The sequence below is a fragment of the Protopterus annectens genome, chromosome 11.part0, assembly GCF_019279795.1.
Source record: "Protopterus annectens isolate FY-2018-M chromosome 11.part0, PAN1.0, whole genome shotgun sequence".
NCBI lineage: Eukaryota > Metazoa > Chordata > Ceratodontiformes > Protopteridae > Protopterus > Protopterus annectens.
Window position 1 is genome coordinate 216,568,283 of NC_056745.1, and position 12,374 is coordinate 216,580,656.

Consider the following 12,374-nt stretch of genomic DNA (forward strand, 5'->3'; position numbering starts at 1 on the left):
CTGGAACTGCTCAGAAGGGATTGATGAGATCTGAAGACAGCTAGCGCATGTTATTATTACAACCAGTGGCAAAGAATGTGTTAGGGAAAAAAAAAAAAAAAAAAAGACATTATGGAGCTTTCTCAGCCTTGCATAGGGAAAGTATCATCATGTGCAGTTACAAGGTCAACAAAAAACTGGCAATTGTCAGAAGTCCTGTATGCATACATCAGTGTAGTGGGGGACTGACAGTATAATAAAGTATGTAATATTTAAGGGAACAAACTAACAACAATGTTTACTCTAAGTTATCATTTTCAAACTAGCAATAAAGGTTACCATAAACATGTCTTTAGGAATGTAGGAAAGACGATATTAACTAGGAAACATAGAATTGCTAAAACAAAACATGTAATAAAATAATTTTTGAACTGTAAACAAAAGAGGTTACATATGTTGTTCTTATGGTATGCTTTTCAAAAACACTGGGCAGTAATGACAGGGTGGTCTGGCATGTACCAATGCCTGCCTTTCTTAGTATATGGAATTATGTAACTAGTGGCTGAGTAGCTAATGTAATGTTTTTCATACAAACATTTGGAAACAATTTCTAAAAGTACTGCAAGTCTTGTACAGGCCATATAACCCCATTCTTTTTTAAAGCAACAATATTAACTCCTTAGTTATTATGTGAGCAACTATTTCCCATTTCTGCCTTTTACAGAACAGTGAAGTACTTTGAGGCTGCAAGATACAATGATAATGCAAAAAAAAACTCAAAGCATTACTGACTGCCAGTATGGGCCCTTCTGTCCCATGTGCAAAGATGCAGCACAGACTTAAGCTGCGTGTCAATCCATCTTCACAAGGCTGCTTTGTATTTTTCCTCCCATCCTCTTGTTGGGTTAAGTCCTAACATTAAAAGTGTACAGTGTTCTGGAATCCCAGGAACTCCAAGGTTGAATGTAGGTTTACCTCCTGTGTGTCTTCATGTAAACTATTACATATTTGAGCAGCTGGATTACGTGGAAGTAAATAATGTCAAATGCTCTCATGTCCTGAGATACTATAGTAAAAAAAAAAAAAAAAATATTCAAGTTTCCTGTAGAAAGCTGCAGAGAACCATTATTTTGCATCTGAAACAAAATGACATAGTAAGAAACAACTGTAACTTTTAATTTTGCAAGAGTGAGCTTTTATTCTACATTTCTTAGTGCAGAGGACTAAAGCTCTGAAAGGTTTATGAGTTGATTCTTGTCCTTAGGGTACTGGGTCTGACTTCTTCCACTTGCATTCACCCAGTAAGTGACTCTGAGCAGCTAAGTTATTAAACCAGACAGTGCTCCAGAGGTGCCAATTCTGTCCACAGCTGGCTTACTCAGTGAACCACTAGGTGAAATAAAAATAAATAAAAAGTCCATTTTTTTATTTTCGCAATTGCAGTGGGTATGGTTTACCCTGCAAAATCATGCATTTCTATTAAACGTACCCCACTATATCATCTGAAAAGATGACTAAACTAACTGAATGCTGTGCCACAGCCAGAACTACACTTGTGAAATATGGAACTGGTTTAAATATATCAAACTAAATTACCCCCCTCTTCCACAGGCAATGCTTACAGAACCTGACTGCTGATGGGAAGCATTTCTTAACTACCAAGCTATTACAACCACTTCTCTAGTCACCACGAGGAAATATGAAGCAGTGATGTGAAAAAAACAAGACTGCAATACGTGGACTGATACTGATTAAAAGTTTAAACAACAGTGTGGAGTTGGAAGAATGTAAAAGAATGCAACATACAGTGCACACACAGATCCTTTCACAGCTTGTGAACTTCTCTTGCTATTATTCTTCAGTATCGCAGAGGGGAAACCTTTCCAGCATTCATTCAGCTGGATGAGTAATAAGGATGAAAAACCACAATGGATTCTGGAAGTCAGTTCTGCTGGTCTTTTCATATAAAAAAAAAACTCAGTCTTGTAAAACAGATTCTCATATTCAGTCAGGCCATGGAATTATGTACATTTCTAGTGTTACCTGCCAGATTAGAAATAAGCTCATAAGCTAACATCTGATCTACACCTCTGTTTTGGAAATGAAATCAATGCTACCAGACAAAATGAGAACAGCGTTGAAAAAATGTTTAGTGCATGTCTAGCCTGAGGTAGGGAAAAAGAACGGTCACAGCAACTCTGTGGTCCATGTTTGTAGAGAGTTCAAGTACCAGATCACCAGTCACAGGTGTGTGTGTGTGTGTGTGTGTGTGTGTGTGTGTGTGTGTGTGAGGGGTGAGCAGTTAATGCCTGACACTCTTCTGAGATGGGTGTGGCAGTTAACTGCCACTGGAGTGGCATCTATTAGGAGGGGTGCAGTGGATAGGAAACACAAAAATCAGCGATGGAACAGTTCAACACAGTTCATTACGTGTTGGGATGTGTGTGTTGCATGCTCCAGATGGTACTATATGTTCATAACTGTGGGACAAATTAAAAAGTAGAAAATTAAAAAAAAAATGCTATCTCATTAGATGTAAGTGACAACTACCACCTTGTTCTCACCAAAGTAGGGAGCAGACATGGCTAACTAGCAAGCTCCTGGGGCTCTGAAATCATGAAATTTGTTTACTTCATCAAACCTGCCACATGGAAAATGGCAATGACTACCTCTGGACAGGTGTAACAGTGTACAGAACCTTCTGCTCAAGAGCCACACAAGATATTTGCAAGAAAATCAGACCGAAAAACATCATGTGGCACTTTACAGATGGATGAGCAAGAAGAGGGGCAGATTTACTATCTGCTCTGGGACTAGAAGGATATTTCCTGAATTCTCAACAGCTTGGCATACTGGGTGGATTTTCAAACATTACTACTAACACAGCTGACAAAAGTAAAGTGTACATTATTTAAGTAAGCTGATTTACTAACAGCAGCAACACAAATCAGCTGTTTTAACAATACATTCAGTATATTTCTTTAGAACACTTTCCACATATTTTACACAGTTTAATAAATAAATATATAAAATATTAAAAATATTTCCAGTTAGTACAAGTGACAGGCAAAATTAGAAATGGCAGCTGCATCTCTGCACTACCGTTTAACCTGCAGCATACCAAGGATGTTTAACTTTTGAAATGTTAGGCTAAAGCAAACCACTAACTTGAAGGAACTACATACCGGACACATTTTTAGTGTATATGACATTAAGAGTAAGTCACAGGGTCATGAGGTATGATGAAGCCCTATAAACAAGTAGAAGTAGCAGCACTTCAGGGGAAAAGTATCAGCACTCATTTAAGTTGGATGGTTGCATCTCAGCTGTAAAATGACAAGGTCCCACAGTATCACCTTGCAGAGTACTTCTACCCTCCCATTACAACTTGCATCACTTATTGATACTTTTCTTACTATGAAGTCACAATGTGGCCTCTGTCTTCCTTATTCTTCTTTTAGTTTTCTTCTGAATGTGTTGTCACTGTCAGAATCCTCCTCTGCTTCACTGTTACTGTCATCACTATCACCAAATGTCTGTTCTTGGTGCATGGTACCAAATGAGTATGATCGAGCAGCAACTTGAGCAGCAAGTGCTGAGGAAAAGTCAAAACATGCTGAACCATGAAGTTCAGTAAGTCTCTGTTTGACAGAGGTCTGTGCTGCACCAATGAAAGCGGTCTGCAAAGAGTCAGTCCCATCATCTGCTCTAACTCTCTCTTCCTGTACACCTCCAAACTGATTATTTGTGTTCTCTTCTACATCACCATACCATGAAGCCTGAAACGTAGTCTCTCTATTTCCATCCACCGCACAGCATTCTGAAATGTACTCTGTCCTTAAGGAGCTGACAGATGATGCAGCATTTGTCTCATAGCTGCCTTCATCCTCAGGGATGCAGTTATGGTCCTGGTTAACTGCATCTGACTCTAGGGCTATTTCTGAGGCACAAGGAGACCCCACACTTTCAACTGGTGACACAGGTTTTAAACAAGCTATAAAAACAAAAAGAAATGTCCCACATTAGTTGCTTTAAGAACAAGCTAAATATAACAGCAACATTACCTGTAAATACAACTTGTAAAGTCTGACACACAGTCAGTTCTGCTTAGTCATGAAAATGTTAGTACCCATGTGCAGAGATTAACAGAATAAAGCACAGTTGCACCTATACATCATCATAGCTGAAATGTAAGATACTGAAAGCCTATCATGAAACCATTTAACCTGGTTATAAAACTTACTCACAGAAAAGAATATCAGTCGTGTTATACATAGCCACATACATATGTATTTATCCATTTTTATTCATCTCTCTCTCTCTCTATATATATATATATATATATATATATATATATATATATATATATATATATATATATATTCATAGGTTCATACTAGGCTATCTGCCCTAGGGCATTTATAAGCCTAGCCAGAGTGTGTTTGGCTTTCGTCACCCATTTTAAATTAATTTTGCTATGCCCTTTTTCGAGGTTAGTATACTGTGCCTCTGTCTAACAGTGACACAGAAGTGATACCCAGGGTAAACCTACGATCTCCCATCCACTCATCAAGATTCCTCTTGAAGACAGTCAATGAGGGACTCTGCCTAACCTGGACTGGAATTTTATTCCAGAGTGAAGGGACCCTCTGGGTTATGAAACTGTCCCTTCAGCATGTCCTATTTATTTCAGTGCTGAGGTTCAAGTCTCTCGAGCGCATAGCTCGATGGGATTTGGATTTTCTGAGGTGCAGCATGTCCATTAATTCCGGGTTGGACATGGCTTTATACGTCAGGCACAGATCGCCTCTGAGCAGGCGGTATGCCACTGAGTATAGCTGGAGTTTCTTTAACCGTGCAGCATATGGCATCTGTTTGAGCCCTTTGATCCTCTTGGTGAGGTACTTTTGGGGTCTTTCCAGTTGCTGCAGGTGTCTGGTAAGGTACATCCCAAAAGGGGCATTGTACTCAATTATGGGCCTGATGAGGGATGAGTAAAGAGGCACGATGGCCTCCCCTGATCTAGATGTGAATCCCTTCATGATTAGGTGGGCTATATAAAATGTTTTTCTAACCACTTTGGCCACATGGTTGTCAAATGAGAGATTGCTATCAACTTGGATCTCCAGGTCCCTAATTACTTCTTCTGTACTTAATGGATTACCACCTATGTGGTAATTTGTGGGCACTTTGTTTTTGCCAAAGGGGATGACTATACACTTTTTGGCGTTTAGCTTGAGGCCATGGCTCTGGCACCAGTTGTCTGTTTCTATGAGGCCCTTTTGGAGGATGCTTGTGTCGGCTGGAGAGTCTATTATGGCGCCCAGTTTGCAGTCATCTGCGAACTTGGTCAGCCACAGTCCTTCTGTGTTGGCCTGTACCTCCGAGAAATATATGCCGAACAAGAGAGGTCCCAGGACGGAGCCTTGTGGGACGCCACTTGTAACTGGTTTGGAGTCTGACATGGCTCCAGCAATTCTAACCATGTGGGTTCTGTCCTTGAGCCAGTTTGCAACCCATCTAGTGACATAGGGGTTTATATTTAAGCTGGTAAGCTTATCTATAATGCCAGAGTGGGGTATTGTATCGAAGGCATTTGCGAGGTCCAGGTAGGTTGTGTGGACCACCTTCCCCTCGTCAATGGCCTTGGTGACTGTTTCAAAGAAATCAACCAGGTTTAAGAGGCAGGATCTACCCTTAAAGCCGAACTGGGTAGGATCCAGTGTCTGTAGGTCCCCAATATCTTTATTTATGAGGTCCATGATGATCCTTTCCATAGCTTTGCAGACCAAGCTAGTCAGGCTTATGGGGCGATAGTTTCCAGGATCCGTTGAGGCACCACCTTTGTGGAGAGGGACCACTGTTGCTGTACGCCACTCTTTGGGTACATATCCTGCAGTAAGGTTGAGATTGAACAGTAGTTTTATGTTTGGGTTTAGCTCTTCTTGGAGTTCATGTAGGACGCAACCCGGGACACCGTCTGGTCCCATTGATGCTGTGTCTTTTGCTTTGGAAAGGGCAGCTCTTACCTGAGCATCTGAGATGTCAGGGGGGCAGCACTCTGCTGGGATAGATATTTGCCCTTTTGGTGGGGAGGGGGGGAGAAGTTTGCTCTGAACCTGTCAGCTAGGATGTTGGCAATGTCTGTGGGTTTGGTGTATTTTTTGTCATTTTGGACTAATTCTGAGCATATCTGGGAATTCCCACCCAGGTTCCTAACATAACTAAAGAAAGCCTTGTGATTATCCTTAGTGTCCTGTGCAATTTTTCTCTCGAAGCTGGCCTTAGATGATTTTATAAGTGCCCGTAGTTTTTTGCTAATACTGATCAGGGATGCCTTCCCTTTTTAAATACCGAAATACCAAAATCTTGAGTTTTGAGATACTGCTCAAAACATCAAGATTTCGGTATCTTGAAATTTAAAACTGGACCAAAAAAAACCCACCCCTAAAATAATGCGTTTCCAGGGGGGCAAGCTCTCCTGCCCTCCCACACCCCACTACTTAAATATACCATCTCTGAGATTGTGCTACAGTGAAGAGAACGGTAAGTGCAACAGGTGCTGTAGCGCAATCTTGGAGTTGGTATACTTAAGTAGGTGTGGGTTTTTTTTTTTTGGGGCCCAGTTTTAAATTTTGAGATTCTGAAATCTCGATGTTTTGAGTTCGGTATCTCAAAACTCAAGATTTTGGTATTTCAGGATTTAAAAATAAAAGTGGACCTATATATATATATATATATATATATATATATATATATATATATATAAACATTTATATGTATATGCAATTCACATTTCACTGGAAAACAATCGCTTGTGGCCTACAGAATGCCCCATTCTCCAAGGAACACCATTATAGTTAGTCATCATTGCACCAAAACAGACAAGTATTCATGGATTTAACCAAACTCTACAGTTGCGAACTCACACTGTACTTGTTAAACTTGTAGTTTCTTTCAGATGACCAGTTCTCTCTCTGTGATGCCTAGAGGAATATCTATTTTAAGTACAATTGTAATATGGTATTCTTGTCACTTAGTGACTTGCACTCCAGCTAGAGAAAGAAGAAATTATAGAAAGTTATGCAGTTCAGATATGACAATAGCTGTCTATATATGTTTTTTGTAGATATTCAAACTGTGCCTGATCTGTTAAGGGAAGTGAATGAAAGCCTAACACAACTAGTTACAATGCTTAGGCACAAAGTTCACAACAAGGACTGAATGCAATTTAAGTGTGTGTGTGTGTGTGTGTGTGTGTGTGTGTGTGTGTGTATATATATATATATATATATATATATATATATATATATATATATATATATATATATATATATATATATATATATATATATATACACACACACACACACATATTCACTCACAAATACATACATACACACAGTTTATGTTGAAATAGGAAAGTGATGAAGCATCGAATCACAGATCTTTGATGGTAGCACTTTGAAAATATGATCTAAAGAAAAACAAAAACAAAAAAAAGCAACAGATGCACACACCTGGTCACAAAATGGGAACAGTTTCCTTTTGCAATTGGTTAGCTAGAACCCTACCACCAACTTCAGATACACTGTCTGAACAGCGGTAGTGTTACAGACGGGGTTGCCCCTACACCACCATATTTATTTGTGCTAACCCCAAACCTGCCCTTAATCACAGATGTACTCTTTACCTTAGGAAAAATGCTTTCCGTAACACTACCACTGCACAAAACATTCGGACACACACATCAAACATCACAGCACACAATAAATCTGTCCCCTTCCCTAGCCCTAACTATAACCTGCAAACATGAACACTGCCACTGCTAATTCTGAAAATTCTGGTATATCTAAAAGTTTCAGCATTAAAAACCCAAACTCAGACTTTACTTCACCCACAAACACTCTTGATCTCTTGAGTTTCCTCTTTTCAATGTCTCCACCACTCGAGAGAGGGTTTTTAATGACTTTCCTAAGTGGTTCACTCTGCTGTCAAACTTGAGTCTTCCGTGCAGTGAAATGCACTTGTGTATGTTGTGTGTATGTACATAAATGTGCTGTTGTAACGCCTTCAGCTATACATACCTTTAGGTGTTTTGGGTCTTGTACATGACTTTTTTTTATGAGGAAGCATTACCAGAATTGCTCCACCACATTATTTATGAGGAAGCAGTACCAGAATTGCTCCACCACATTACTTATGTCTTAGCTACTTTTGTAGGGAAGTATTCTGGTATCATTACATGCAACCACTTACGGAATCTAAGATCTGCACAAAGCACAAATGAAATAGATAATGCAGTCAAAGACTACAGTGTTCTTTGACCCTTCATCAAGTTTTCTGCAGTAAGATCTACAAGCCCCCTTTGCAGCATTTTGCTATTCTTAATGTACAATTCTTTCCATTAAATGAGAGACTGTTGTCTTCTTACTGTAATATGTTAATGACATTAAAATCCAGGCTTCAAGAAAGTATTTCCAGGTTAACAGAGACAATGAATGGAGTCGTACTTTACAGAACAAAGCTTAATTGTTCATTCTGATACTGTCTCCCTCTGAATTAAAGACAGCATATTACTCATTTTGATTACTGCTAGGTTTTTCCACTCACCCTCAAATTTGTTGAGCTGCTTTTTAAACCTGGTGATTTTAAACTGCCCACCCCTACTGTAAATTGAGCTTAATAAGCTCCTCCCTTTCTACACTACTGTTAATATCTTGTATTAATTTGCCTTTCCTTGTACTTATATTGAAAAAGTGCACTTTGCCTCTTATTGTCTGTTCTACTGATTTACTTGATATGAATTCATTATTTAGCTAGCTGGTGGATAAAGTAGTGTATTTTTGCACTCTAGCAAGCACTAGTTTTTACATCAAGAGGTCAATGTGCTTTCCATCTGGTGCACTGGTAGATTAGCCTGGTCTGTTTAGGTTGGGAAAACGGTTAACATTTCTGCATATAGTTTTATTGGCTGGAGGACTTACTAATAAGCGTACCTCATTTTTAGTGCATTTGTAAATTCTGTATAACTGAGCGGCTCTTGGCTTATTTATACAAAGCGAAGTACTTTTATTGCACAATCACACTTTTATAAGCTGTTTAAAGTACACTGCTGCATCCACATCTTTAAGTTTGTTTGTGGTAACATTTTGTATCTCAAAGTTTGATTGTGGTACTATTTCACACAGCCTGACACAGGACGCTACTTTACTGTACTTTTACATCAAGAGGGCTGGGATTATTCATCTAGTGGCAGTAGGTGTTTACCTGGTTGATCTGAGATGGAAAACGCAAACAAGGGCTCTAGGTATTTTTCTGCACTTCTCTTGTATACTGTGACTGTACTTCAGCAGTTAAAAAAAACTGTACTGTCTGTTGCTGCTTTGCACTGTATTACACTGCATCTGTTGGTTGTAGGGATATTGCAGACTACATTTTTCTGCATGTTTCTGACAGAAATGTGCTGATCTAACTTGTCTGAGTTGGGGACTGCTGATGGAAGGCTTACTGTGCACTTTTCTGATTGGTAGTTAGCTTAAAACTCGTTTTTCTTTGCTCGTATTTAGACTTTGGCAGAGATACACAAAGCTGATCATTGTTTGGTGACTTTGCTACCGATTGCTGAGAATATGCTTTCACCTGGGGCACTCCACTGCTGAAAAGACAAAAATAAGTTTTTTTTGCAGTTTTCTTAAATACTGTGACTATACTTTAGCAGTTTCTTAAGCTTAAACTTTATAGCAAAAAAACAAAAACAAAAAAAAAAGTACTGTCTACTACTGCTTTAAGTAGTTAATTGCACCATATTAATTACACTGTAACTCTGTGTTATAGGTAATTTGTGTGGTCTTGTTGCACCTAGGCTCCAAACCAGCTATTCTACATTAAGGAGGTGTTTTTCTACACCCTTGTGGCAGAAGTGTATTGATCAAACCTAAGTTGAGGATTGTTGGTGAAAGCCTTATTATTTGCTTTACAAATTGATAGTTAGCTTAGAACCATCAGTGAAACCATTCCAAGCTTCTCTGCTGCTCTAGGAGCAACTCAGTTGCACACTGTCAGGAAAATATATATTAATGTGTATATGCTTAATGCTAATTAGAAACCAAATAAGTTAACACGTTTTTCATTGTATTTTATATGCACTGTTTTATATATAATTGAGTTTCATATGAGACTGAAAAGATGCTTTTTGAAACTGCAGTGTGCTTTCTGAAACTTGCAAGATGCCCTCTGACCTAGTAATTGCTAGCACAGCAATATTCATGTTTATGCCTTTTGGAAATGTACTTGAGAAGCAGGTGGTTATCTGCTAGGTCAGGAGAGAATGAATGAACAATGCTATATCCTGTAAATGTAATGATCTTAAACAATCAGCTCTGTTCGAAGTATGAGAACATGTGCAGCTGCAGAAGTTTAGAGATGGTGTAGACAAAGGATTGTTAGAGAAATGAACTGCTTGCTTTGTGCTTGAATTAGCCATAGTACCTTGAATGGTAACATTGCATGTATCTAACCGGTGGTAGCCAAGGCACGTTGTTTTCCTTAGGAAGTTTCTCACAAAAATTGATAAATCAGCAGAATTTTATGAAAGCAATTATTAGTAAATGATGATGACAAAACTTGTGATTCACTACGGCAGCTTGGTAGGCAATGTCTTATTAGAAAGTGTATAAAAATGTAAGCATTTCCTGTTTCTAGCTAGACAAACTCTGTATTAGCACGTTTATGTCTCCTTGCTGCAAGATTAAAGTGCCTTAACCTGAACCTACCATGTTTTGATCATTTTTAAAGTATATTTTTCCTTTCACAGTTTGGTCCTTCGGACCGGAAAGTACCTTTCACTCTAGGCCTAGGTCAGAATTGGGCCCAGTGGCATGTACCCGTACGGAGAAGCGGCCACATCGGCTCTTCTGTTTTGAAAGACCTCCGACTGAATTGTCGTTCGAAAGAAGTCAGCCACTGTTTCTGATCTGGGATTGGAGGACGAGTCAACGTTCCAGTGGATCAACTCACAGAGGGTCAGGTAAGGAGGAATTTACCTTTTTTCTGTTTTAGATCAGGGACTTGTTACAGAATTGTTTTGTCAGGGAGATTTGCATGTGCAGATCAGGGACAAAAAGATTGCTGTCTTGTCATAGATCAGGGAAACAGAACAGGTAGACAGTTATTCTAGATAAACTGTGAAAAGGTGTAAAATCGTGGTACCATGTGATAAAAAGGGTTACGTAACAATTTTTAACTTAGTTAAGGCAACATGGGAAATCAGTGCACGAAAAGTTCCTGAGACCCGCCCCTAACCGAAAACACGAAATACATGCAACTACAGCGTGCCGATAATGTTAAGTATTATACAAAATGGGTTGATAAATACAAATTTGATGGTAATTTAGATAAATCTTCACTTATTAAACTTGTTAGACAACTTAAAACAGACGCGAAAGGTCAGCTAAAAAAGCAACGGCAATTAGGAGTCCCTCAGGCACACAGGTGGCTTGAGGAAGCAAATCGCAGGGAACAAAAGATTAAAAATTCAAAAGCAATGTTTTTAGATAAAGAAGATAATAACTTGGTAATAGCGACAGCCCCTCCGCATCCTTTACTGGAATATGAAGCAGGTGGACAAGCTGATCCACCTCCGCTATACCCAGCTGTTCCTACAAAATCAAAACCGTTTGTCAGGGATCCTAACGAGACCAGGTCTCGAACACGCAATTTGAGAGGGGATATTAAATTATATGAAGTAAATAGAAATTCACAAGCTATGAGGGAGGAAGAGATATGTCCACTCATAGAAGTACCAAATCCACAGGCAGGACAGGATCAGACTCTTCTAGCATATAGACCGTGGACACCGGAAGACATCCGAAAAGCCACAGAGGGAATTCCCCATCCAAAAGTTAATTTTAGAAAATTCTTAGAAGACTTACAGGGCATGAGGTTAAGTTACCATTTGAATGGAGAAGTACAAAAAGTAGTTAGACAAATTGTAGGTCCAGATTGGCACATGATCAGTGGCAACTGGAATCCCCGTGATGCAGAGCTTAGACCACTCCCACATAGTAATGCAGAACTGGACAACAGAGTGAAAGGTCTGACGGACCGAATCTCTGAGAAATGGAAGCCTAGGGCTGATTGGACTTGCGTTAATCAATGCATACAACAAGAAGGTGAAAGTATTGATAGATATTATGCCAGATTATTAGAATGTTTTAATAACCATTGTGGAATTCAGGTACCAGAAGATCAAAGCACATGAGTCCCCATATGAGCAACAGCTAAAGAATGCATTCTTAAAAGGCAGTATTGCGCCCATTAGCAGCTTTATTACAAAGCACATGGTAAATTATCGTACAAGTAGACTGCAGTCATTACTTGAATAGGCAAGACAT

The 12,374-nt window shown here is 39.1% G+C and overlaps 1 protein-coding gene across 1 annotated transcript in view; it reads right to left on the reverse strand.

Moving 5' to 3' along the window:
* Nucleotides 1-1,151: 1,151 nt before the first annotated feature.
* VEZT (vezatin, adherens junctions transmembrane protein) overlaps nt 1,152-12,374 on the reverse strand; it is a gene marked incomplete in the record, with an annotated part of 850,549 nt that continues 839,326 nt past the window's right edge. The window contains 1 exon segment of the mRNA XM_044087638.1: nt 1,152-3,973. Coding sequence (XP_043943573.1) covers nt 3,426-3,973 — 548 coding nt within the window.